Source organism: Mycteria americana, chromosome 4, assembly GCF_035582795.1.
Source record: "Mycteria americana isolate JAX WOST 10 ecotype Jacksonville Zoo and Gardens chromosome 4, USCA_MyAme_1.0, whole genome shotgun sequence".
In the NCBI taxonomy this organism is placed as follows: domain Eukaryota; kingdom Metazoa; phylum Chordata; class Aves; order Ciconiiformes; family Ciconiidae; genus Mycteria; species Mycteria americana.
The window spans coordinates 3555069-3579425 of NC_134368.1; the positions used below are offsets into that span (position 1 = coordinate 3555069).

At 45.3% G+C, this 24357-nt stretch overlaps 1 protein-coding gene across 1 annotated transcript in view; it reads left to right on the top strand.

The window, feature by feature from the left end:
- The first annotated feature begins 259 nt into the window (after window positions 1–259).
- Window positions 260–24357, top strand: part of SLC4A11 (solute carrier family 4 member 11) — a 74519-nt gene continuing 50421 nt past the window's right edge. Inside the window, exons 1-8 of the mRNA XM_075500463.1 lie at window positions 260–300; window positions 384–426; window positions 1073–1181; window positions 2238–2390; window positions 12814–12860; window positions 17230–17461; window positions 18107–18169; window positions 18703–18784. Of these exons, the coding sequence (XP_075356578.1) occupies window positions 260–300; window positions 384–426; window positions 1073–1181; window positions 2238–2390; window positions 12814–12860; window positions 17230–17461; window positions 18107–18169; window positions 18703–18784 (770 nt within the window). The remainder of the gene's footprint in view (window positions 301–383; window positions 427–1072; window positions 1182–2237; window positions 2391–12813; window positions 12861–17229; window positions 17462–18106; window positions 18170–18702; window positions 18785–24357) is intronic.

Consider the following 24357-nt stretch of genomic DNA (forward strand, 5'->3'; position numbering starts at 1 on the left):
CCCTTCTTCCAGCTCCTGTGCTGCTCCTCTCCTGTCTCCAGCCCTCTCCGCTTGCAGGGCCCACTGCTGCTGTGCTCTTATCAAGCCAGTTTCGGTGGGCTTGGGAAGGGAATAAATAGTCTTCATTGCTTGGCTTTTACCCATCTGTGTCTTAATTGCATTAGGATAGTGGGGGAAAAACTCAGCCATGTTCTCCGAGCTGTGTGCTTGAACTATCTTGCCCCCATGTACCTCCCATCTGACCCACAGAGTGGGGAGGATGGAGAAGCGCAGACCTGTTGGGACAACTTCCCTGGGGCTGTAAACCTAGATATGGCTGAGACAGAAAAGCCAGGATCACGGATTTAAGCCTGATTTTTAAGGCTGATTTTGAGGCTTTGTAGGGCTGCCCAAGCTCTCCTGGCATCAGGAGGACTGTCAGCACTGGTGGGTGCTCTGGGTTGCTGAGGTTATGGTGTTGATTGTGTGTTTTGGAGGAACCAAACCCCAGATTTGGCACTTTGGGATGGAGATGCTTGCATGGGGCTTTGTAGTATTTCCTGTGTCAGCAGGCACACTGCCTGGCTCTTGTCCATCCCTCCAGGACACAGGCTGCCCCTCAATCCCAGCACATCTGCCAGCCCTTGGGCAGATGTTTCATACCTTGTCATACCCACAGTGCCATGATACTTCAAGCACTGGTGTTCAGGTGTTTACCCTGCTTTCCTCACCTCGTGTCTTTCTGGCTGTTTTGGGCAAGTTTCCAGCATGCAGGGATGGAAACGGCTACCGAAGCTCCACCAACAGCAGAGGATGGCACCCTTGGTGCGTTTTGCTGGCTGTCTGGCAGGCTGGATGGGGACAGCAGCAACCTGGATGCTTTTTGAAGCCTTCAGAGCAGTTCTGATAGGACCGATTCACATTTATTTCTGTCAAGCAGGTAGATGAAGGAGGCAGAGATTGGGATGGGGATTAGTCTGAGGTTTGTCTGGTTTCCTGTGCCTCAGAAGTTACCTGAAGGCTTGAACCCCTGGCACCCTCCGAGCCCTCCTGGGGAGATGCCGAGCGCCTGTCGGCACATTGCCCGTGGCAGGAAGCGCTGCAGCCCCTGTCCTGCGTCGCCGAGTTCCTGTTTGGCCTCCCTGCTCAGGGCTTGTTTTTTGTGGTGGTGAGCTGTCAGCTCGAGATCCCTCCAAAACCGCGTGCGCTGCTTTCAGCTGCTGCCGCCTCTATGTTTGCTTATACGAGGTTTTAAAAAAAGCCATCAATATTTTAGTTTCCATTCGAGCCTCCGCCTTGAAGTTCACCCTTTTCATTTTGCTGTAGTGCCTAAAGCAAGCTAATGAAATATATCCTTTCTGCTTCAAATTAGGCATAAAAAACTTGTCAGAAAATGGGTAGAAGCTGCTGAATAATCCTGGTAATGTAAAAATTGACATTCTATAATGTCCCTAATTCTCCTAATTAAACATGATACACGAGCATGCCACAAGAGTCCTCCAACTGCTTCGTAATAAAACATTGCAGTGAACCAGCTTGCTGTTGAATGAGGCTAGGTTAAGCTCTAATTAGAAGCGTTGCGAAAGGCTAAGGAGTTGTCCACTGTAATTAAGAAACTTGTCTCCCTTTCTTGGTGCTGCTGTCTCCTGTGACCTGCTCCTCTGCCCCACGGGGATCTGTGGGTCGGTCTGTCCATATCGGGTGTCTCCTTGGAAACCTTTTTTTTCCTCTCCTCCCCCCTCAGTTTCAAATTGCTGAACTGCAAGTGAGATGACTTTGCTGCTGGTGACTTGAGCTGATGAACACATTGGGTTTCGAGTGGGCTGGGGCTGTGGTGCAACTCTTGCTTCTGGTGTTTTTTATGGTTTCCAGTCCGAGTTTTCATCCTGATGTGGGTTTTTTTTTGATCTGAGAGGAGTGAGGCATACCCCCTTGGATTTGGTACTTGCCAAACTGGCCATTGACTTGGTGAGCAGTTCTGGCGTGCAAAGCCTGTGCTGTCGCCTGGCCAGGCTCCGGAGCAGCCCTTCAGACACACGCCTGAGGCTAACCCAAATCGTTCCAGAGCTGATTGCTTATAATTTTCAGCCCTCACCAGACAAGGGCACAAGAGAAGCCCCTTGCAAGGCCCCAGGTGCTGCCAAGGCCTCGCTGCAGCCCTCAGCAGCCATGATGGGTGGGTATACCCGCACCCCAGCAGCTCTGGGCCCCAGCGCAGCCCGCAGCCCCGCTAACCGTCCTCCCCATGTCGTTGGCAGGGTACCTCAAGTGCGACACGGATGATGGCTGCGAGGCCAAGGAGGAGACGGGGGGTGAGGAGCTCTTTGATGCGGTGAACTCCTCCATCGTCTCGGGGGACAGCATCCGCTTCTTCGTCAACGTCAACCTGGAGGTGCCGCCGAACGCCACCGGTAAGTGCTGCCCCCAAAACAGGGCTGCGAGACACGGTCGTTCCTTGCTGTGAAACTTGGGAGCAATTGTTTTTTTTTATTTTCTTTTGGAAAGCCTAACAAAAGTCTAGCTGCTGAGTGGATCTTCGGCGACCCATATGAAGCATCCTGACTCCTTTTTCCTTCCTTTTTTTTTTTTTAAAATGAGGCCTCGAGTTTGGGGCCTGGGGCCTTACTGTCGCTTTTGCTGCTGTGGCCTGGTCGCTGGATGGGGGGCCATTTCTAGTGAGAAACCAGGATTTTTGGTGTGTTTGTGGTCCCTGTAGATAACTCAAATGTGGCTCTAGGGCTTCCCAAGGTTTTTGGAGGTTTTTTTGATCACGTTTTAATTGAAATGCTGGAGGTGAGTCGGAGCAGTGGATCACCCGGGTCAGTCGCTGCTCTCCACAGCACCTGGTAAGGGAAGAAAGTGTGGAGGGACTTTTGGGGTTGGACACGTGCCTGTTGGGTTTAATCATCCTGGCTGGAAGCAAGCAATCCCTATACCTGCTGCGTTGAGGCAGATAGCAAAAATGAGAAAACCAGCCTGTTAGACACCTCTGACAGAGGTCAGGCCCCTGCGGCTACGCTTACAGTACAGGGAAGTGCTGCTGGGTGTCATGCTCCGTTTATAAATACAAACTACCTGCTCCAGCTGAGGACCCAAGTGGCAAGCTCCCCTAAATGTGCCTTGGTGGGATCTGTGCCTGCTGCAAGGCAGCTTTACGTAGGGGAGGAGGACAGCGTTTGCTGGCACTGGTGCCCGCGGTGCTGGGGGTGAACCCACCAGCGAAACGCACCCCTGGGCCTTCCACCCTTGGGGAGCTGAGAAGTCAGCTTTGAGTGGTGGCTTGGCTCGTACAGGCCAAGTGTTTTGGGAGGGCGTAGAGGAGAGCTGCTCAAAGCAGGTGGCAGAGAATGCTCCGCAGATCGCTGGAGGGACTTTGCATCAGGCTGGTTCTCTGGCACCGGTGCTGTGCTCCTCCTCGGGAGAGATGGCTGAGAATGCAGAGGTGGCTGTGCAGCAATGTTGCAGGTGGACAAGTCTGCCCAAAACTGTGCTCTTTGTGTACTCCCTGCCAAGCCAGCATCCCTTAGAAACTTTGCCCAATGTGGGGAGCAAGGTGGAGGGGACTTCCAAACAGCCTAGTTAACACAAATTGTGAAGATATCAAAAATGCTTGTTATCAAGGAATAAAATCCCAAGATTGCTCCAGAGGTTGCTTTTGCATCTAGCACACCATTTTAACATCCTCTGCTCCCTTTTAACATGCACATGGTGAAGGAGGAGGGCTAGCAAAACCTGGTTTTCATGTTATGTGCCTAGGAAAATGCAGCTCTGGGACATGGCAGCAGCCTGGGTTTCCTCTCGGCAGCTGAAGGCAGCCTGGAGCCTGCCTGTGTGGGCCCCGACTATTTTGGAGATTAAATGCAAGGGCTCTGGATTATACTTGGCTTCACAGTACCAGAGAGCCCTTTAAATTTACTCAAAGTTATTTCTGGATTACAAGCAAATCTGAATTGATCGATAATGAGCAATTATTGGAAATGGTGATGCAGGATAGGCATGGCCTGGACCTCTGCTTGACTATCTTGAAGTCTGCTTTTTGATTTGGTCAGTTAGTCACCGCTGTGACTTTAACTTAAGAATAGTATCAAGCAATTTTCAAGCCTCCAATTTTACAAATGCCATCTTAATTGAAAGATTTAGGGGGAACTGTACTCTGCTATGACAAGTCTGGGCTTAATGCCGTGGGGTGCATTGTTTGGGGATGAGGAATGCAAGTGCTGTGGATTCTTCTGTGTCTGAAGAAGCTGACTTTCCTTGTGTGTCCTCCTGGGCTTTTTATAAGTGTTTTTCCTTCCATTCAAAACAGGACAAAAAAGGCTTCCTTATTTCCCTCAAGCACTGATGTTTGTGACTGTTGTATTAGTTGTATCCTTTTTCTTCAGCTGACATGTTTAGGATTTTTAAGGAAAAATGATCTCATGTGCTGGAGTCCCCTTTCCAAATGCAAGAATGGAGGTTTTAAACGTGGGTTTCAGGCAGAACTAAAGCCTAGACTTTCAATAAGGGCAGGTGTGAAGTGAGATTTATTTTTTTTTTTCCCATGACCAAAATCCAGGTTCTTTGTGAGCATCAGGCATAGGATTCCTCAGATTCCAGGTGTTTGAGTCATGTAGGCTGTCAGCTCTTTCTCAGAAGTGGTTTTGCCGAAGCATCTTCCAGAGTTGGTTTTATACATACTAAATCACTCTCTGTCTGCAGAGGGTATGGCTGATCCTCTTGGAGAGCTGACTTCTCAGGTGGCTGGAAGTGGCTGAGATAAGCCCTCTAAGCTCTTCTGCTAATGGAAGTAGCCTGAACTGCTGGAAGAAAAAAAAACCCTCTTCACAACAAGCTTTCGAGGCTCTTTCAAGAAATGAGGTTTACCTGTGCGCTTGCTGAGGTGTATCTGGGAGTACTGCTCCTTGTTTAACTCTGCAAGGGGATGCTTTTCAGAGATGCCCTTGCATTGCTGCTGTTCTCTGGGTGTTTTGTTTTATATTTAGGCTTTGTGTTCCTGGAAAAAAAACCTGTGGAGCTGAGCATTTGTCTTGCTGTGGAGAGAAGTACTGCAAGCTGAAAAGAAGGGGGGGGGGGGAGCAAGTTTTGTCTAGGCAATGCAAGATGCCCCCCCAGACACCTCATTTCCAACCCCCAAGGGAGCTAGTGCTCCAGGAGCCTACAAGATCCTCTGCTGCTCTTTAAACACAGTGGAAAAGCAAGTGTAGGAATGGCATCTTTCTGTCCCCATCCCATTTTCTTGCTTTCTCCAATCTGGGGGAAACCTTTGAGCTGGAAGGCCTCCTTGTGCCAGAGGGCTTGATATTGCCCTCTCATGTCATGCAACACTTGCTGGGGCTTGGGCAGTTGCTGCCTGGCCAGAGAGGGATTGACCATGTGCTATCTTCTGCAAAGAGGGCTCTCCAGTCCTGCCTGTCTTGATTTGCTCCCTAGCGTCAGATGCACTTACTGCATTAAATACACTTGCTCAATCTTTAGCAGGAAAAACCTCTAAGGTGATTTGAAACAAGAGAAATAGCTGCTCTGCGAGATCTGTGAGTCTCTGTGTGCATGTTCTGGTTGTCACAGTTCAGTCTCTTGGCTGAACGTGGTGTCCAGATTCTTTCCTGTTGGAGACCTTTTCTGGCAAGCTGCTGTGAGGTTGCTGTCCACCTTAGCGTAGGGCTAAAAGATCCAAAAATCCCATCTGGGAAAGGGATGAGTTGGTACCCCAGGGTCTAGGTGCTGGCAGGCAATGTAAGTGGGATTACAGATGCGGTGACAGCTCTGCCATCATCCTGTCGAGCTGTTAATCTCCGTATGATGGATGTACAGCTCTCTATGAGCGTAATTGGATGCACTTTACTATAATTCTGTTTTTAAAAAGATTGCTGCGTGGGATTAAACATTGAGCCAACAAAATGTAGCATGGCCCATAAAACTCTGACAATTAACCATTGTCATAAAATGCTAGGCTGTGCGCACAGATGTGTATGAAACGGGATAGCCTGAAGAAATCTAGGGTTTAAGGTATGGCCTATCTCATTTTTAATTAACATTGGCTGCTGTTGCATGGAATATTGAGCCCAAGTCAGTGCAGATGCCTAGGCACTAAAATGTTTCTTAGTCTTGACACTTAGGTCCTTTCTCCTGGATGTTTTATTGCTTCCTTGCACTAGCTGATGAAAAGCTTTTTTTTTTTATTCTCTTCTGCCTTTCATCCTTCCAGCTTAGGTTTTGGTGGCAAGACTTCTGTTTTCAGCAAATGTTAGTAGCTCCAACATGAAGGTGGGTCTTTATCTGAAGCTGGATGCTTTTGGACCTGGGATCTGCATTTCTGGGGGAAGATCAGGATGGTTTTTAGACTGAGACTTGTTCTGAAGTCACAAAAAATGTGTACAGGTAAAATATTAGGTCTGTGCCCTGCTGTATGTATTTTTGCAGGAGTCAGTACTGCATTCCTGTCCCAAATGAAGTCCCTTCTCCCTGACACCCTTGCCTGAGGTCAGAGAGGGACCCTGCACCCCAGGAGCAGGGATATTACCTTTCCTGTGCTGCAGGTGGAATATCCAGCTTGATGCTCTGTTCCCTGGGAATTTGTGCCAGAGGATGAGGAGCATCAGTGAGTTTGGTGTGCAGTGGAGGGGGACCTCTTTCCTCTCCAGACTGGTGTGCTACAAGCCCTGCTTATTTCATAGCTACCAGGTTAGCTGTCTCGTGGCTTGCAGGCTCATACGTGGCTTTACAACTGCTTTCCTATTTTCTCACCTATCTAGAAGTGTATTAACCCTTCTGTCTTAGTGCTGTCTGGCTGTGAATTTGACTGTTTCCTTTTGTATTTCATACAGTGGGCTTTTCCATAAATCTCTCTGGAGCCTGGGCTGCAGGTGTACGTACCTGCATCCCTTCAGGCTATCGCAGAAACATTGAACTAGGAGATTCAACCCCTCTCTGCTTTATCTGCAGCATGGTTGGAAATAAATCCTTGCAAACGAATACAGCAATTTGGGTTAGGTTGAGCCTTAAAGTTGGTGGACAGGCTGCCTGTCCACCAACTTTGCTTGTTGGTGGGTCTGCTTGTTGCTCAACTTGCTTGTTGCAGTGGGGCTGCAAAGTGTGCGGGGCTGCAGCCTTGCTGTCGGTCACAGTGTTCTTACCTGCTCGGCAGCTCCCTTAAATCAGCCAGGCAACTATTTTCATCGTTTGGACCTTGTTCTTGCAGTTTGGGGTTTTAAAACAATTCACCTTCTTCTCCTTTCCCCAGATTGCAATGTAGGCGTTTGCACAGGATTTTTTTCCTAAGGTTGGGCACAATTTATCAGGGAATTTGTGGAGCTGTAGCTGCTCAACTTTTGCAGTATGTTTTGTCACTTACAGCTGATGCTCATACTGGTGGTTTTAGCTGCAGAGAGGTGCTGGAAGTGGGTTTGGGGGGAAGAAGGCAAAATCCTGATGGCAGTGAAAAGCCAATTGGAAAGCAGGATGTAGCTTTGTCAGGGTGTGTGGGGCAAATAACGGAACATGATTTACGCTTCATGAGAAATTAAAGCCTGTTCCACCCTCTGGACAATTGATCATTCCTAGATACGGAGAATCAACAGTTTCCTGTAATGCGCTCCAGAGGCAGGCACGTGCACGCCTGCCGCTGCTGCTCCGAGCAAAACACTGTGCACTAACTCATGGCTCAGCCCCTGCTGAGGTGACTTTTTTTCTTTAAGGGGATGAGGAGAAATGCTAGATGCTGGCGCCAAGGATATTCCAGAGAGAGTAGCGTCCAGAGACAAGTGGTCTGGGCCTGAATGGGTATCATTCTGCACACAATAGTCACATTTCCTCACATTAATACCAAGGTCCTTTTTATGTCTCGAGGCACAATGCTGACCCACGCGTTCCATCTGATAACTCCTGTTTTAGCAGTTTGATGTCAGCGTGGGATGTTGGGCTCCCGAAGCTTCCTATACTCTAATGGAAAGTGGATACACCAATTGTGTCGTGGGGGGGGAGATGGCCTCCCTCCGAATTTCCTGACGAGGGTGTTTTCAAAGCGGTGCTTATGAAGCCAAGGGAGGTGCGGGGGGGTTTGGGTAGCGCGGGTGGTTTTGCACGAAGGCAGCGTTCTCCCTTTTAGGTGCTTCACCTTGGGTTCGCTTTGAGGCAGCTTCCCCCAGGATTTTGAATGCCCTGTCCCTCCAGTTGGCATGGAAAAACACACCTTTTTCTCCTGCTGCAAACTTAATGACAAAACCTATTGCAGTTTTTTTTACAAAAAAAAAAAATTTGCTTTTGTAGTGCGTGCATGTCTGAGGAGTTGGGGACTGCGACAAGTGACAGTGCTCAGCACTCTTATCTTGTCCCTGGCTCTGTACAAGAGCCCTGGTCAGTCTGTGCTGTCTGCCTCTTTCCAATTCCTCTGCGATGGCCAGAGAGGAGTGCGAGGCGACAGCCCTTCGCTTGCCCAGCTGTTGTGATGTCTATGCTGAGCATTACTTGGGTGAGGTTTTCCTCCCCACTCTGCCTGCTTTTTTCCAGTCTGCTCCAGAAACTTGCAGCTGGCTGCTTATTCCCACCTGCCTTCAACCTGGGTGTTGGTTTAAGAGGGATGAACCCAGCTGACTTTAGGCTTTCTGCGGCAGCTCAGCCCACCACCCTATCGTGGGAACGTGGGACAGTTGGGGCACAATTATTTGTCTAACTATCTAACCAAAATTACTTAAGTCTGGTGGGGATGAGTCCAGACTCAGGACAGCAAAGCAAAGGATCCCCTTGAGATCCTGCTTGTGCAATCCCTCACTGCCAGTGATGAGTTGGAGGTATCTCCACTGCTCCTAACAAGCTCCCGTCATGCTATGTGGTGATGTGGTTTTGTTTATCTATTTTTTTTAAGGCAGTGGATTCAAAAAGCAGAACAGTTTTTGCTGCTCACAATGTGGTTCAACACAAGTGGTTGAGGCTTAGATTTGCTCAGACCCCTGAAGAAACCCTAGACAAAATAGCTTTTTTTAATAATAAACCCCCCCAAACCTTATGTACTTCCACTTACACCAGATCTTTGATATTTTTCTGAGAAAACCGTGGAAGTCCTACTGTGGTATTCTGCTCTGATTTATTAGCCTATTTACCATTGCAGATATATTGGGTAGTACATATAGATCTAAAGTAACATGCACTAACACCTGCACAATGAAAAAGTTCCTGCTCTCCAATTTCCACTGCTTTATCCCAAAGAAAAATATGGTCTTAAGATGCTGCAGGCATCTGCTGGTGTTCTTAAGATGCTGCAGACATCCAGCAGTGGCTTCACTCCGAAGACTTTTGGATCTTCTCGGGTGTTAAGGGCAGCACTGGGGACCTGTACCAGGGAAGGGATGGAAAGGGGATCTTAAGTGAAAGGAGATCTCTTAAGGCAAAAGGTGAAAAGCCTTAAACTTTGGTGTATGACTTCCATGGGTTTGTTTTCAGGGTTGTCTTTGCATAGAAGATGTCATTATCTAAACAGGGGGTGGAGGGGAAGCAGGTAGGGGATTGCATTTCTCTGGGTTGCTATCAGGGATGTTATGTAAAGGGCAGCTGGGATGAAACCACTTTGGAGTGCAGCAAATTTCCTGCTGCATTTCTCACTTCCAAGTATTAAATCTCCTTGTTCGTGTCAAGAAGCTGGATGGGTCCTGTTCTTCTGCAGATGGTAGGAAGTAAAATTGGAGGCATGCCACAGTGCCCTGGCAGGGCTCTGAATGCGCCGACACAAGGCCACGAGTGTTAGTCCAATGTTGCCAATTCATCAGTGTTGCTAAAACTGAAGTGAACTCCCAGTGAGTCGCTTGCAGCGTATTCAGTAATGCTGCGTGCTTGTGTGCATGCATCCTAGAAATTCGGGATACACGTGTTGCCTTGATGTGGCTGCCAGGGGATGTCGGAGATGCGTTGCTGACTCTTTGGTTTTCCCCTGGGCAGAACCTGGAGCACAGCCTAACAGATAAGGTTGGCCACCCCTGGCAGCTCTCCTTTAACTATGTGTGAGGACAGAGAGAATAATGCCCGTAGCTAGCTAGCTTGCCTGAAATAGACTTCTGTAGCCTGCTTTGTCCAGCAAGGAGGACGACAGAAATAGAAATGAAAATTTTACGTGGCCCTGACCTCTTCTTTCTGTTTAAGTATGCTTAATCCTAACACTCAGGTGTGAAATCTAGTTATCACTCCTGGTAGTGAGGCATAACTGATGCTTGATGGATAGTTTCTTTCTTGTCAGTAGAGGGTGAATCCATGGTTTTCTGTATCTATTTTGTCCTCAAGAAGGGCTCCTCTATGGAGGTGCAAGGATCAAGGGTGTTGCATTTTTTTCAGCTCCCCCATAACTGAAGGGAAGCAGTGATAGTGCCATGAGGGAGGAGAAAATGGGTGGCAGGCTGGTGGTGGTTGATCTTAGGCTTTAGCCAAGCCACGTCCCGACGGATGCGTCATGGGCAACCTCATGTAGGGTTTTATCCCGCATTGCCTAGTGGGTTCCCCTGCAGTAAGTAAATGGGTGGCTCATAAGCCAGACAGAAGAGCATCTAGGAAGTCTGTGGGTGTTCCCCCCATTTTTCATGTTCCAGTGGATTTACTACTATCCTTTAGCAATGTTATAGCACTCCAGTGGGCCTTTAAGATAACAGCCCAAAACCGGGATGGCCATATCAGCCTGTCTCCTTTCCCTCAATCAAGTCTGAGTGGTGTCTTGCTTGGATGAAATGATGAATGAGGCTCTGGGCCTTCCAAAGCATCGCCTCTGTACCCAGAACAGCTTTTTTGAGAAGTTTGAAAGACCCCGGTCTGACATATGTAATTAGATGTTTTTGCTTGTGATGATAAAGCACCACTCGGTGCTCATCTGAGATGAGTACCTGAGAGAGCTGTCAGTGGGGAAAATTAATACATGCTTGAAACTGATAAGAGGAACCAAGAGTTGCTGCACGATAAAAGGACAACATGAATTTCTGTTGTGTTTGTGTGCATCTGTAAGGACAGACTGCAGATACGCAGATGTCTCTTTTTAGCGCATGCTTGCTATTGTTCAGATTTGCGGGTATCTTTTGTCTCTCTAGAACTATTTCTTGCAAGAGCAGAAAACCCAAAACATGTTTTCTCCTCAATGAATATTTATAGCTTCCAAATCTTCCAGCGTACTTTTGCATGTGTAATTAGGCTGTAAGTTGAGTAAGTGAGTGTTGGAGAACTACCAACGTAAGAGCCTGCGGAAAACGCTTGATGTTTCTGGTTTATTTGGGTGCTTGCTTTTTAATAATAAATAGCATTTTTTAGATGAAACAGCTTGTTTTTTCCAAAAGAGGTGTCAAAAGCAGTAATAACTGGGACCGTTGCACCAGCAGACTTGTCTAGTTAAGTGTCTAATTTTAATCGCATGCACAGCATCCAAGTGAACTTTGGGAGAAGTTGGGTGATGTAACCAAAGGCTCTGAACCATCTCGTCTTGTTTAGTGGGAGATGAAGGCAATCCTTTCCCTCTTCTCTACTGCAGTCAACTCTGCTCTGGTTTGAGTTGCAGCCTTTTAACCCCACCATGGATGTGACTTGAATTCCTGTTTGATCAGGGATGGTTGTGGTAAAAGCAGCTTTCTGTGTGTGAAAAATAACTGCTTTTTTGGAGTTCTGGTGTTTTCATATAAATTGCATCCTCAGTCAGCTTATTTTTTGGAGAGTAGCAGGGCTGGGCTTGAAGGTGCCTGTGTGTGTGGTCAGCCTGTGAAATAGGATTGCAGCAGTCCTTATGGGTTAGGATTTGGAAGTCCAGATCTGGAAAGGAAGCAAAAACCTCTTCTGAATAGCTGTAACTGTGTTACATCTCTGTACTTTTCCACAGCTTGGCCTCTGGAAAAGTTTTTGGTCTTCAGTGGGTTTTTTCCATCCTGTCACTACACTCACTTGAATGAAAACTGTTTGTGTTTCGTGTATAATTTTGGTAGCAGCTCAGTCTCGTGGGTTTTTTGGAGAGTGTGAAGATGAGGACTTAAGGAGAAGGATGCACGGACAGTACCTGTGGTACTAGTGATGCTACAGAGAAGCTGCCTTGGATTCAAGCAGTATGGAGTGGGCTTCTGGCAAAAACAACTGTGCTTTATTTGTTTTTTAGCTTATGCCCAAAAAATTGCTTCATAGATACCTTAAGAAAATGTTAATTTTGGTGCTTGGAAGTTTGAACTGGGAACTTCCTGGGTACCCCTGTCCCTGTATCTTGGCTGCATATTAAATGACATTTAATAGTCTCTAAACAGCAGTTTTCTTTCCCAAGAGCTCTGTTGCTTTACGCTTAGATTTATGGAGGCAGCGTGGTGAGTTGACAGGACATTAATGTGCTCGTCTTCGAGTCACTGCGTGTGATCTCTCGCAGCCCGCTCCCTTGGAAGTGCCTGGATGTTATTGTTGACTCTTTTTAACGAGGACAAGAATGGTTTCCAAACGAGTGTGACTCATGCAATCGTAGCCTCAATCTATCAAACAACAATGCATTGGATTAAATGATTACCTAAAGGATTAGGAGTTAGATTTTGGGGGGGGGGGGGAGAAGTGAAGAGTAAAAATACATAGGGTATCTAAAAAAAAAAAAACCCCACCAAAAAAAGCTGCAAGACACAAACCCCAAGTGATCAGATAATTCCAAAGGCTGCTTCTACACTTGGTTTACGTTTCCAAAATGGGAAATGTTGTAAAAAAAAAAAAAATTGAAACTTTGCTTTTCTCTAGAGGTCATCCTCTGCTAAGAGAGTCTTCACCTTGTTCTGAGCCTTCTGCTTGGTTCCTGCTGCCTGTCGGGTACCTGCGGTAGTAACACTTTTCTGATTTATTTTTTTTCCCCCTTTCCAGCTGAAAATGAAAGTGCTGGCTGCGTGTTACTGCACACATCAAGGAAGGTAAGTGGGGATGCTGTGTGATCAATTTGTTATTTTTTCATCATCTGGAAGCAGAGAAAAGGATCTTGAAACACTCTGTGGGGGTGGGGAGGTGTCTTTTTTTACTGGTGTAAAGAGAAGGCATATTAATGCCTCTTTTCTTGAATTCCTCTGTCTTTAAACCTAAAAAGCCATGTGCTGCTTGTTCTCCAAACAATTTCTCTGCAATTCTGATTGTTCCACTGCTTTTTTTGTCCCAGACAATTCCTTGACATGTTAATTCATCACCTTCTCTTCTGCAGCTGCCTGCAAAGGGATCCAAGCATACACCACAGAGATTCAGGCTGCTGAGCTCCTCTCGAGCTGAAAGCAGAAACACCAAATAGACATTGCTGTGACTTGGTTTCCTGTTTATTCCAGCTAATCAGATCTGCCTTTACGAGGTTCAGCAGGAGTTGAATTCCCTGGAAACACGCAGTCTAGGAGGATGATTAGGAAACAACGCTTAGTTTACACTTGCTCTTGAGACCGTAACTCCGTAACGATAAGGTGAAAAGGCAAAAAAACCTCATATAGGCTGTATAACTACAAACCTCTGACTATGAAAGTACACAGAAAGTATGTAGAGAGGAAATAAGTTGATATTTAATACCACGTGAAGTCTTGGTCTTTGGGGCTGTAAGGCATGGCTCACAGTGCTTTAAGTTGTCTTTACTCTCGCCTCATCTGCTGGTTGGAGGGGCTGGCTGGCTGCATGAAAACTTGTAACATCACTGATCCTGGTAAATCATATATTGCAGGCTTCGTTGAAGGCTGTAACTTGAATTCTTAAATCTGTGTACCAAAGCTTTGGGGGCTTTTTAGGGAATCCCAGAGAGCTCTCTAACTCTGCTTTGCTTTAGGCCTCTAAGACAGCTCAAATCCTGAAAAGGTATTTCAGCAGGCTGAATTCGTGTGTGTGTGGCGAAATGTGTAATAGCTTTAGGAGAAGAAAACTTCCCCCAAGTAAAAAAAAAAAAAAAAATTCCCACCACCAAAAAAATGAAACATTGTTTGATATTAAAGTCATAGAAGTTAAAATAAGCTATTCTGTGCTCAGGAATGGAAGTGTCTGTGTCAATAATTTGTCTTGTCTAATGCTAGTGCCAAGGTTCTCAGAGTTGTATACACTTGACTGAAAGTAACCTAAGAACTTAATCACTTAAACTGCAAATTCTAAGCCCAAATGCAGGATCTGCTTCTGATAAGAAATAGTTGGAAACTGCTAACGCATAAGTGTCTCTTCTATTTTATTTTTCCTTTTCAGAGCTGTACGATTTCTGCTTTTCTGGCCTATAGTTCATGCTTGAGCATTTTAGTGTGCTGTTGAGCAACAAATACCAGAGCACTAGCATGCTTTAGCAGGGCTTGAGAAAAGATACTATTGCCAGCTTTTGCCTCCAGGGAGGATAAGTGGAAATTTTTCACTTCAAATCCAAAGGAAATTGGGGCCTGAGTCATGGAGGAGATGGCTCCAAGTGTCTGGGAAGGGGGAATCTTCAGCAGAAAAGTGGTCAGGTCAGAAGGTTTGTCTGGAGATGTTTCTCTGCTGGGTTGTCCCCGTCTCTGGTAGCCTGTGGTTCTTGTGCCCCTTCAGGAGTGCTGGAAGGGCAATCTGTGTCTTGGGCAAGCTGCTATCTGGCATGGCACTTGGTAGGCATAAATAAGAAGCTCCTTGACACGGTTTGAACTATTTAATCACCATCACAGTGTGTTTCTGAGGGAGTTGGCCCAAGTGACCATGGCAAGAGCACAGGTAGAGCTCTGTTCAGGACAACATGCTTTTTGGATACCACTTCTCACAAGGTTCTTGCAGTGTCTGTAAGTGGAGGTGGTCTCCAGAGCAGCCACCCAGCAGAGAACTTGCATTTTGGGCCGCCTTGATGAGTGTCGAGAGCTCTTTTTTGCACAGATAACGTGTGACTTTGGCCAAGAGACCTGCCTAAGGTCGGGGGAGGCTGTTGCGATGTGTTCCCCTTTCTTTGGCACAACAGCCTCTGTTCTTGCCACGATGCAATGTACAGCTTTGCAGTCAAGAATACTCAATGTTATTAAAATGGCTATTGCATAGTTGTCTTGGGTTTCTTGCTAAAGCATTTTTCCAGCATTAAGTATCCTGGTGTGACTTGGCTATCTAGCTAAAAATATTTGTGAAGGAGCAATCATTAATCTCTCCTGAAACCACTGGGTGTCCTGACTAGAACAGTTTTGTTTGAGCTATCTCTGAGGTGTTGCTGTACCAGTGCTTCCACTAATTTGATTTTGGTTTGTCTTGGAGTGATGTATTTATAACCTTTCATGGTGGCTAGTTGCCTTGAGATGTTTAATGTGCATATTTTCCCCAATGTTATGGGAGTGATAATAAGGATGGGTATTGCCCCTATTTCCTATAAAGGATTAGGAGAATAAAACAAGACTGAGGCAGGGAAAACTCTTTACCCAAGGGATTGCCTGAAGCCTGTGGCAGAGCTGGAGCTGAATCCTTATGACTGGCAGTAAATTGTTGACAGTGCTGTCCTACCACGACAAGTGAACGATGCTGTCATGCACAGCTTGCTGGAGGATCAGTGTTGACTGAGAAGATGTGGCCAGATAATAGCCCTCTTCTGAATGCCTTTGATTCAATTCTGCTGTCCCTCAGCTATCTCTCAGCTTTCTCCTTCTACTGTCCTGCTGCTTCTGACTTCTCTCGTGCATGGGAGAAGTTGGTGACATGAAGCCACTCTTGCTTTTTTGAAAGCTCCTTGGCACTGTGGCACTCGTGATGCTCTTAATCTTCCTAATACCTCCATGGGGTACCTCCTCTGCTATCTGTCTTGCCAAATGACCTAGACAGGATTTAACCTCTTCGCTGTTTGAACCTGCATCCTAGGTTGGACTCTGCATGCCAGACAAGCTGAAATGAGTTACCTTTGGGAGGTGGTTGCTGGTCATATGGTGACCCCATGAACACCAGTGTTACAGATGGTGATAGGTGTTTTAACCTGCTCTCACGCAGTGATAATGTGAGACTGACTTGGCCGCTTGGAGTTATATGGTGTCTTTTAGGTGGAGTTGTAATGTAGCTGTGTCACTGTCTCCTCTCAAGAGCAGATGGCAACAAAGCCTTGGGGGTGGGAGCTGAAATCCGTCAGAGAATCCTCTCTCTCAAGGATGCTGTGTAAGGAGTGATTGATGCGAAGTAAAACAGTGCTAATTGCAATGGATGTGTACTGACAACTTGATAGTTGCTGTGATAATTACAGTAATTAGTGAGATATTAGCATTTTTTCCCTGTGTCTAGGCTATAAATGGAAAAGGTAGAGAGGGTATGTGTGAGAGAGGAGGGTATCCATGACTCGGGCTCTGGGGTGGTCCTGTAACCTGGGGGAATGTGCCAAGGTCCTGGTTGCGGAGGCAACTTGGTGTCAGACTTGTAAAAGCAATTCAGAGCTTGATTCTTACTGAGCTTAAGGGGAACTGAGGGTTTAAATGTATCTTGACAATCTGGTCCTCAACATCATGAATTCAAGCCTGTCTGGTTTCCCATCAGAAGCAAGATTCATGTAACAAAGTGCAGTTCCCATTTCCTTGCTCAGTCTTAAGCTATTGAAGGAGAGGACAGGACTGTCAGTCTTTCTTGACCAGTACTGTGAATGCTAACTGTGGATTTCCAAGGACTGTGAAATGGGAACAATGCATTTATAGTTTGATCACTCAATTAACAAACTTCACAGCTGACAAATGCAGAAAGGAGTTGAGGTTCTGTAATACAGCATGGCTGTTTCTTCTGTCTCAAGGCCATAGCTGGATGGCATTCCTCATCTCCCACTTCAGGCTCCCTAACTGGGAGCACCAGGGAGAGATGGTTCCCAGTTTGGCAAGAACTGGGTTAGGTTGCACCGAGATGCATACTGGTAATTTTTCATGGTGCTGAGCTCTGAGTCCCTTTCTTCCAAATAACTTTTCCCATATTTCTGCAAACTTCTTAAATTCTTTAAACCTAAAGAGGATTTTAAATGCTACCTTAAGCATTTTTGCTTTTAGGCTAACTTCTGTGGTTTATCCTGGGCAACGAAACTATTCTTATTAATTCTGCTTTCTATGTCAGGCTGTAAATGGTGCCTAGGCTTTCACTTATGGTGACTCTGTTAATATAAGCCTTGAAAATGCAAGCCTTCAATGCATTAAAAATATAACATAAAACTCCTTTTCTTCTATAATGTGATCTGAATGGCCAAAGTGATTCCAGAATCATTCATTCAGTGGCAGTAATCTCAACAAAACTGTCTGCTTGTGAACTACACAGATCCTAGTCCTTTGCTGTTAGGTATTGTGTACAGCTGTCTAATGCTCTGACTTCTTAACACAGTACCTGAAATTAAAGAATTTTGAGGAGGAAGTCAGAGCCCACCGAGACCTGGATGGGTTCTTGGCCAGAGCCAGCATCATCCTTGATGAAACGGCCACCTCCTTGGATGATGTTCTTCGAGAGATGCTGAAACACTTTGCTGAAGATCCTGAGAACATGGAGCCGAGCTGCAACTTCGAAAAAATCATGAGCACTTTATTCACGGATTCAGGGACCCCACGAGAAGGGAATGGTAATCAACTCTTGATTTGCTTTTGCCTGTGGGTTACTGTTAAGTTGTTAAGCTTTCCATTGGTGTGTGTTCAACACTCACTACAGCATGGTCCCCAGACTTGCATGTTGCATGTGACACTGGGGGTTTATTTTTCCATGTCACCCAGGCTGAAGGGTCTCATGTCTCTGGGGTTTTATGTTTTGGTGGAGTCTTGCCCCTGTTTCATTAAGATGACACATAGCAGTGTTCTCTGGGGTGAGAAGTCTACAGCACTGGGGTGTCTTGTCTGTTTGGACCCATTAGGTGTGCTCGTCCTCAGACAAGTGTCTGATGCTCTTCAGCAAAGAGGTGCTTGCTGGTGTCCCTTCAGAAATGGCTCCTTTGCCTTGTGATTCTCTATCTGAATACACACAGGCTGGGGAAGTTTGACTGCTTTGGACAAGTAATTGGTTGGGGAGGGCTGAGCCTTCGTGTTGCTCCCAGCCCGCTGGAAGGGACGAGAGGCACTTTGTTTTCCTCCAGAAACTCAACTAGGGCGGCCCTGGCCAAAGTTGTTGGCTCATGTGTCACCTTAAGCTATCAGCAAATGTCATAGCATAGTCTAAAACACTACCTTTTAGCCTAAGATGTAAAGAAGCTTAACTAAGCGTTGTTTCTCTGTAGGCACCCATGATGTTTCAGAGTCAACAGGAATGAATATACAAACATGTACATCGCACCTCAAATGTAACTGTCACAGCCTCAGTGAATTTGTTTAACACATATGTCAAGTCCTGAGCATGTAGTAAGCATGTTCATGCTTTGGTTACTTCTTGCTACCTGTCTTAGAGCTTCGCATTTATCATCTCTTTAATTTAGGCTTTCTGCCAATAAAGAAAAAATTAAGCAATGCCATAAAATAATCTGAGAACAGTAGTTAGGAAGAGGGGGAGAGAGGGTAGGGGAGTCAGAAGATGACACCTCTTCTAGTCCTGTCCATGTGTGTTGAGTAATGCTAACCTAACATTGCAGTAAGTTGATGTTAGGAGGAGAAAACAGCTGCCTTTCCAAGCTGTGAATAGTTTAAGGACAGAATTCAAAAGCATCAGGACAAATGTTTTCATCTTTCTCTGTCACCCCCCACCCTCGCATCAATCCACTGTGCAGATAAATAAGTATGCTTGGTATTAGTACTCGGCTTCCATTTGAAAGGAAATGTTATTTGCTGTTGCAAACCAAACATGGATAGCCTGTAATGTCTCCCTCTCTTCTTTTCCTAGTTCACCTCTTATCAGATACAATTCAAGGGGTCACAGCAACAGTCACAGGGGTGCAGTATCAGCAGTCCTGGCTCTGTATCATGTAAGTACCTGGATTAGAGTAGCAGAATCCACTGGCCGCTCAAAACTTGTAACTTTTCCTGCTGCTGGGAAGACTAGCCGTTCAGAATGTGCCCTTGTAAGGGCACATCAAGATGGTGATGCCCTTTCCATCCATCCTGGCCTGTGGGATCTCAGTCTCGGCATTGGGCTGCTCCTCTTTGCAAATGGACAAGCAGTAGACTGGGCAGAGATGACCACAGTCTCTACAGGGCATTAAACTCTTGGATGCTATCAAAATCTGGTGTTAACAAGCTAAGAATGCTGAAAAAATCTGAGCCAGAAAATGCTAATTACTGAGAAATGTTAATGAGAGGAACTTCTGAAAGGGACAGACAGACTTGTTCATGGACTACTTTGCCTGCCAAAGTCTGGAAACTTGTACCAAAAGATTTCTCAGGTCCTTTGATGAAAACATCTAAACTTTGTAACTGAAAATTGAAGTCAGAAATTCCGACATAATTTAGACACTGATTACTTTGACAATTAATTCGAACACTGAGTAATTGTCAACACTGTTAAACATTGGAGCAGACCCTTAAGACAGTAAGGACTCTGTCACCTGGGATTTATTGAGGCGTGGTGGCTTCACCCCGGCTTCTACTTGATCAAAACTGGGTTTTGAAATTACTGTCTCAGTCAAGCGCGTTGGGTGAGCCAAACTGTCCGTTCACAGAGGAAGGCTGGAACCTGAGTCACTGAGCCAACCAAAGCAATGCAATTTGACTTCTGTCTGTTGCCTTATGCATATGCAGTCTCTAAGTCAAGTTGTGAAGAAATACGTTAATTCCTAGAGAAATTACTAGGATATGTTGAATAGGTGCGTAAAGGCTTGGGGAGTGCATGCATGTATTTTAGCCTTCACGGTCCACTTGCTAGGACAATGGTCACAATAGCTTTCCTTCTACTAGCAGTTCTTCTCTTACCCTCTGCTTATGGCTGGAAAAAATGTAGAGTATTCTGCTGTGGAAATAGATGATTTAAAAACAAACAAACAAAAAAACACCCATTAAAAAAAACAAACACCAACAAACAACACCCCCTCCCCCTCTTGTTTCTAATCTCTTATTAAAGAGAAGGATGTGGCCTCTATGTAAAAAGGAAACTACTGTGTATCAGGGCTCTGTTCTGTGAAATAAGTGAACTGGGTAATGTCTGTGCTGCATGTGCTACTGTGAGTTCTACTCTTCCACCGGGTATGTACAGAGCAGCTTGCACAAAGAAGAAAATGAGTTCGTACAGTAAGATGGTCTTTCTGTACTGATCGACCAAGAGAGCTTTTAAGCAGTTTTCTCCCCTTTGGATGCCATAGGTAGGATAACGGCAATAAGGGTATGTACATCCTACTCTAGGAAGGGTAGAAGTTTCTGTGGCATGTGACATGGCTCTATGGAGGGCTTTGGCAAGCGTTGACTTAATAACAAAGCATTTCTAGAGGTCATGATAAAAATGCTGTGATTATATACGTGAAGCTGGAAAAAGGGTAGGTTCAGCCTTTATGTAGAAAGTGTGCCAAAGCTTTAAATGCATCCATGTGAGTAATACTAGCTTCCATGACAAGACTCGATTTGAAAAATAAGCGTACAGCCTGAAGGTGTCTTGTGCAAAACTTTCCTTGTTTCTTCCTTTTGTTACTCTGAAGAGGGAGAAGAAAGTGGTGGGAAAGCAGTGATGAGTTATTAACTGTAATTATCTAATTATTGCACTGTATTTTTGCTGTAGCTATTGTGCAACAGATTGTGAACCATATTTTTAGATCTTAGATTTTTCTTGAAGTCAGATTGCAAAACAACTTCCAAAACTCTGAGGTAAAAGGAATTTATTGATGAAAAAAAACTTCTGTATGAGTGGGAAGAACACTTAAGATATCTGCTGTTCTTTATCCTTGCATTTAGTCTAGTCTTTGCTAAATTTTAAATTAGCACTGCTGGTTTTTGTGCACCTTATCCACTAGGAATAAAAAGTTAGTCAAGATAGGCTTGAGTATTGTGATAGGATTATATTAATGAAGAGCAGCTCAGAGATACAGTTTTGGTAGTGCTGCTGCTTCTGCATTGATTTTGTGGGGAAATATTGAAGCTGAAATAGCTTAGAGTCAGGGAGAAAAAACTTGTGTAGGATTTTCACTGAGTTGTGCAGAGCCTGGATGCAGAAGAGCATTCCTAATTGGACACAAAAATTTGGTTCCCTCTCTCTTCTGTGCTGGAGAGAGAGCTGCTCTTTCTTATCTGACTTATCCTCAGTGGGAAGAGCGGTGGGGAAAACCTAGGGTGAAATAGCTATTCTGCTTCTGCTGGAATTAATGCTTTCCTGACAGTTTCATGTCTGTTGAACTGCCAGCAAGGTCAGATGTACCATGTGGATCTGGGCTATAGTCACATGACAGAACAAACAGTTGGGGAATTGAAGATCTCAAGCTTTGAATGTTCCACTGAAGTCCAGGAAAACAACTGGTTTCTGATTCACAATAGGCTGTAGGGCTGCTTTTTTTTTTTTTGGTCAAGAATGACCAAAACCTGATCTTGCTGAAGCCATACTAGGGTACATAAGCTTATGGAAACCTTGAGACTCCTTCATTAAAATTCTGCGTAGCTGGGAGTAGCACAATACTGCGTGCCCCACTAATCGGCGACCTTCAGCTCTAGAAGAACGAAGGTTGCTAGGTATTTGTGTACGTGATGGCTTTCTAACTAGAAAGCACATCTTCAGAGTTACAGATTAGCTTCATCAGTCAAGGACATGATCTCGTACCTTAGAAACCACGGACACAACTCTTTCTCCTGTTCATAGCATTTGCCGGAACAGCAAGACCCAAACTGGCATGGGGGGTTCTTGCTGCTTTGCTGTGAAGCTGCTGTTGATTGTTTCATTAGGGAACTTGGGATGAGGGATAGCCAGCCCTGTCCCAGAACAGGGAGTGCTGAACTGTTATCCTCAGACTTAATCAGTTATTTAGCATGAGGCAGCTCTGCTGTTAGTAGGGCCTTAGGGCGGTACTTTGGTACCCCTCCAGCATGCAATAACTGCAGCAGGTAGATGTATTGCCAGGAGGGTGCTCAGAGTTCCCCATGAACCACCCAGAGCCTGGAGGGGGTGAACTGGATGCTTTGCATGTCTGGATCAGGAAAAGGTGGGGAAGAAGCCTCTATGAGAGCTATTGGTTTTGGTGTTGCACAGCTTTGTGGCTCAAAAAGCCCAAGGAAGGTTGTCCCCCCCCCTTATCCAATGGAGAGTATAAGGAGAAGTGGCTGTCATCACAAGCCAAGTCCTATCACACCCAATTCTTTCTCTTGCTGTCTGATAAATGGAGATGCAAACGCCTACTTTTTTTTTTTTCCCCTTGGAGTGAAGAATACCTAATGCTAAGGATGTTAAAGTAACTGTTAACTGACTGCTGGTAGATCTCTCTCCTTGATGTCCTCCTAGGAGAAACACCAGCTGTGTGGGTTATTGAACAAATGCTGCCTGAGCTGAGTGGAATTCCCCAGGCATCACAACTTCCAGGCTATATTCTTCTTGCCAGGAGATAGATATCCAGCTTTCTTCCAAAGCTGGATCCTTAGAAAAACATGAAAGCAAGCTGCTTTGTAGTCTGGATTGAGTAGTTGAAGAGTCGTTTCCTTTGGCTGCGTTGATGAGGCACATGGATTGGTGAAGAAACCTATTTTCAGTGCATTCAACTGATTTGCTAACGCTGTTTTAACAGGCAAAGCAGGGGGGGAAAAAAAACCTCTCTGCAAGTGTTTTAGTGGTTTGTGTGCTCCGTGTTGCTATAAAATTGTGTACTCTGATATAGTGTGTCATTGCAATGATTCCTGTGGAGGAGTTTAACTCGGAAAAACCCAGGTAGCCTTTCAAAAACAGGTATTGTGAGGTTATTTTGGGTATCAAGACTGCTGTTCAAATAGAGTAAAGTTTAAGAGTAGTAGCTTCTTAGACTTAATGTATAACTGATGGTTGTGTGAAACGTGTTACTAATGGATCTCTCTGAACAAAAGTAATGCAAAGCCTATTTCATGTGTTTAAGGATTTGTCCGGACCTAGAGGTTTGTGGGTCTACAGAGAAGCCATGTTGCTTCTGATTTAGCTGTTAAATAGATTTCAAATAGAGATGCTTCAGTTACTGTGTGTTCCTCAGAATAGTGCCCCTTCTTCCAAAGAGCAAAATGGGATGCTATAGGAAATTAAACAGTTCAACTGTTTAAAACAAATATTCTCCTTTAGAGGAATGATTACAAGACTTGGAGTCTTGTTTACAAGACCCTGTTCTCCAAAACTTACAACCATCATCTCTTAAGTGTTCTTTGGGTTCAAAGAACTGATTCATTTTCTTTTAAGTGCCTAGAGCCACCCTTGTTGGGCTGTCCCAGGTTATGCTGGAGAGCTGAAGCTCTTGCAGGTGCTGTGTTATGAAAAAAAGTTCTCAAATTCAAACCCTTTCTTAGGAATTTGGGTCCCGAAGGAGATCTGTTGGAGAGAAGGATGACTCATTTTGGTGCCTGCAGCACATGTAGAGGGAGGAGGAGGTGTCTCCTTATGCATTGACCTGTAGGAAATATTTTCCCATAGAGAGATTAACTGCTAGAGAGGATGGGTCTTTTTGGAGCCCAGCAAAGTGCATTTACGAGTCCAAAATGATATCCAACTTGGAGTGACTTTGTTGCTGAAACAACCCTGTGCCAAGCTGCGGGTGAGCTGGCTTGCTGGTCACAGCTTCATTCCTCACTTGCAAATTCTGGTTTCTGAAAGTTTGTGCCTGGAGCTGCTCTGTGGAGGAAGATTTATTTGCAGTGGATGAGAACAAGAAGTGTCATTGTTATTCTGCACTGGGACAGGAAAAGGCTGGCTAGCTGATTACCTCTGCTGGGCACTTTTTCTTACTGCAGGGGATAATTTGTTTCTGAATTAACTTCCTTTTTTGCCCTGTTTAAAGAGGGTTTCTGTTTCTTTTGGGTCTCCATAGCTTGACCCTTTTTATGATTTGTTAGAGAAATGTGGTGTTATTCTGATAACATCTTGGGCGTGGGGCAGACCTGTGGCGTGTGTGACTCGGTGTGTCAGTGATTTTGGTGGAGTGTTGCCAGTTCTCACCATCCGAGTGCCACGCTCGGTGCTGCTAGATATGCAGCCTGGAAAGAGGAGGACAGCGAAGCAGCAATGCTTGCTATAATTTAAATGCCCTTTTTATGAACTCTGTTATTAGAGGATCAAGATAAAATTGCTGAGAACATAACCTGGCATCTCATGCAACCTGGCATCTTATTAAATCATAGCCCAGTATTTCCTTGTGTGACTAATACTGGGTGAAAATAGATTTTTTTTCAGCTTGTTGGCCAAACCAAAGGAGAATCAAATTTAGCTCAACCCAAACCAAAAGGGAACTTGGAGGCTTTGGCCAAACCAGACTTGATTTAGTCAGCTGAAAATGTCTTGCTAGTTCTCAGGTTTTTTGGGGCTTTGGCTATTTACCCTTCAGAATTTTTTTTTCTTAGTGGGAATTTACTTAAGTGCTACTTGAAAAAAGTTGTTTCAGTTTGAAAGTGGCTCTCCTCTTGG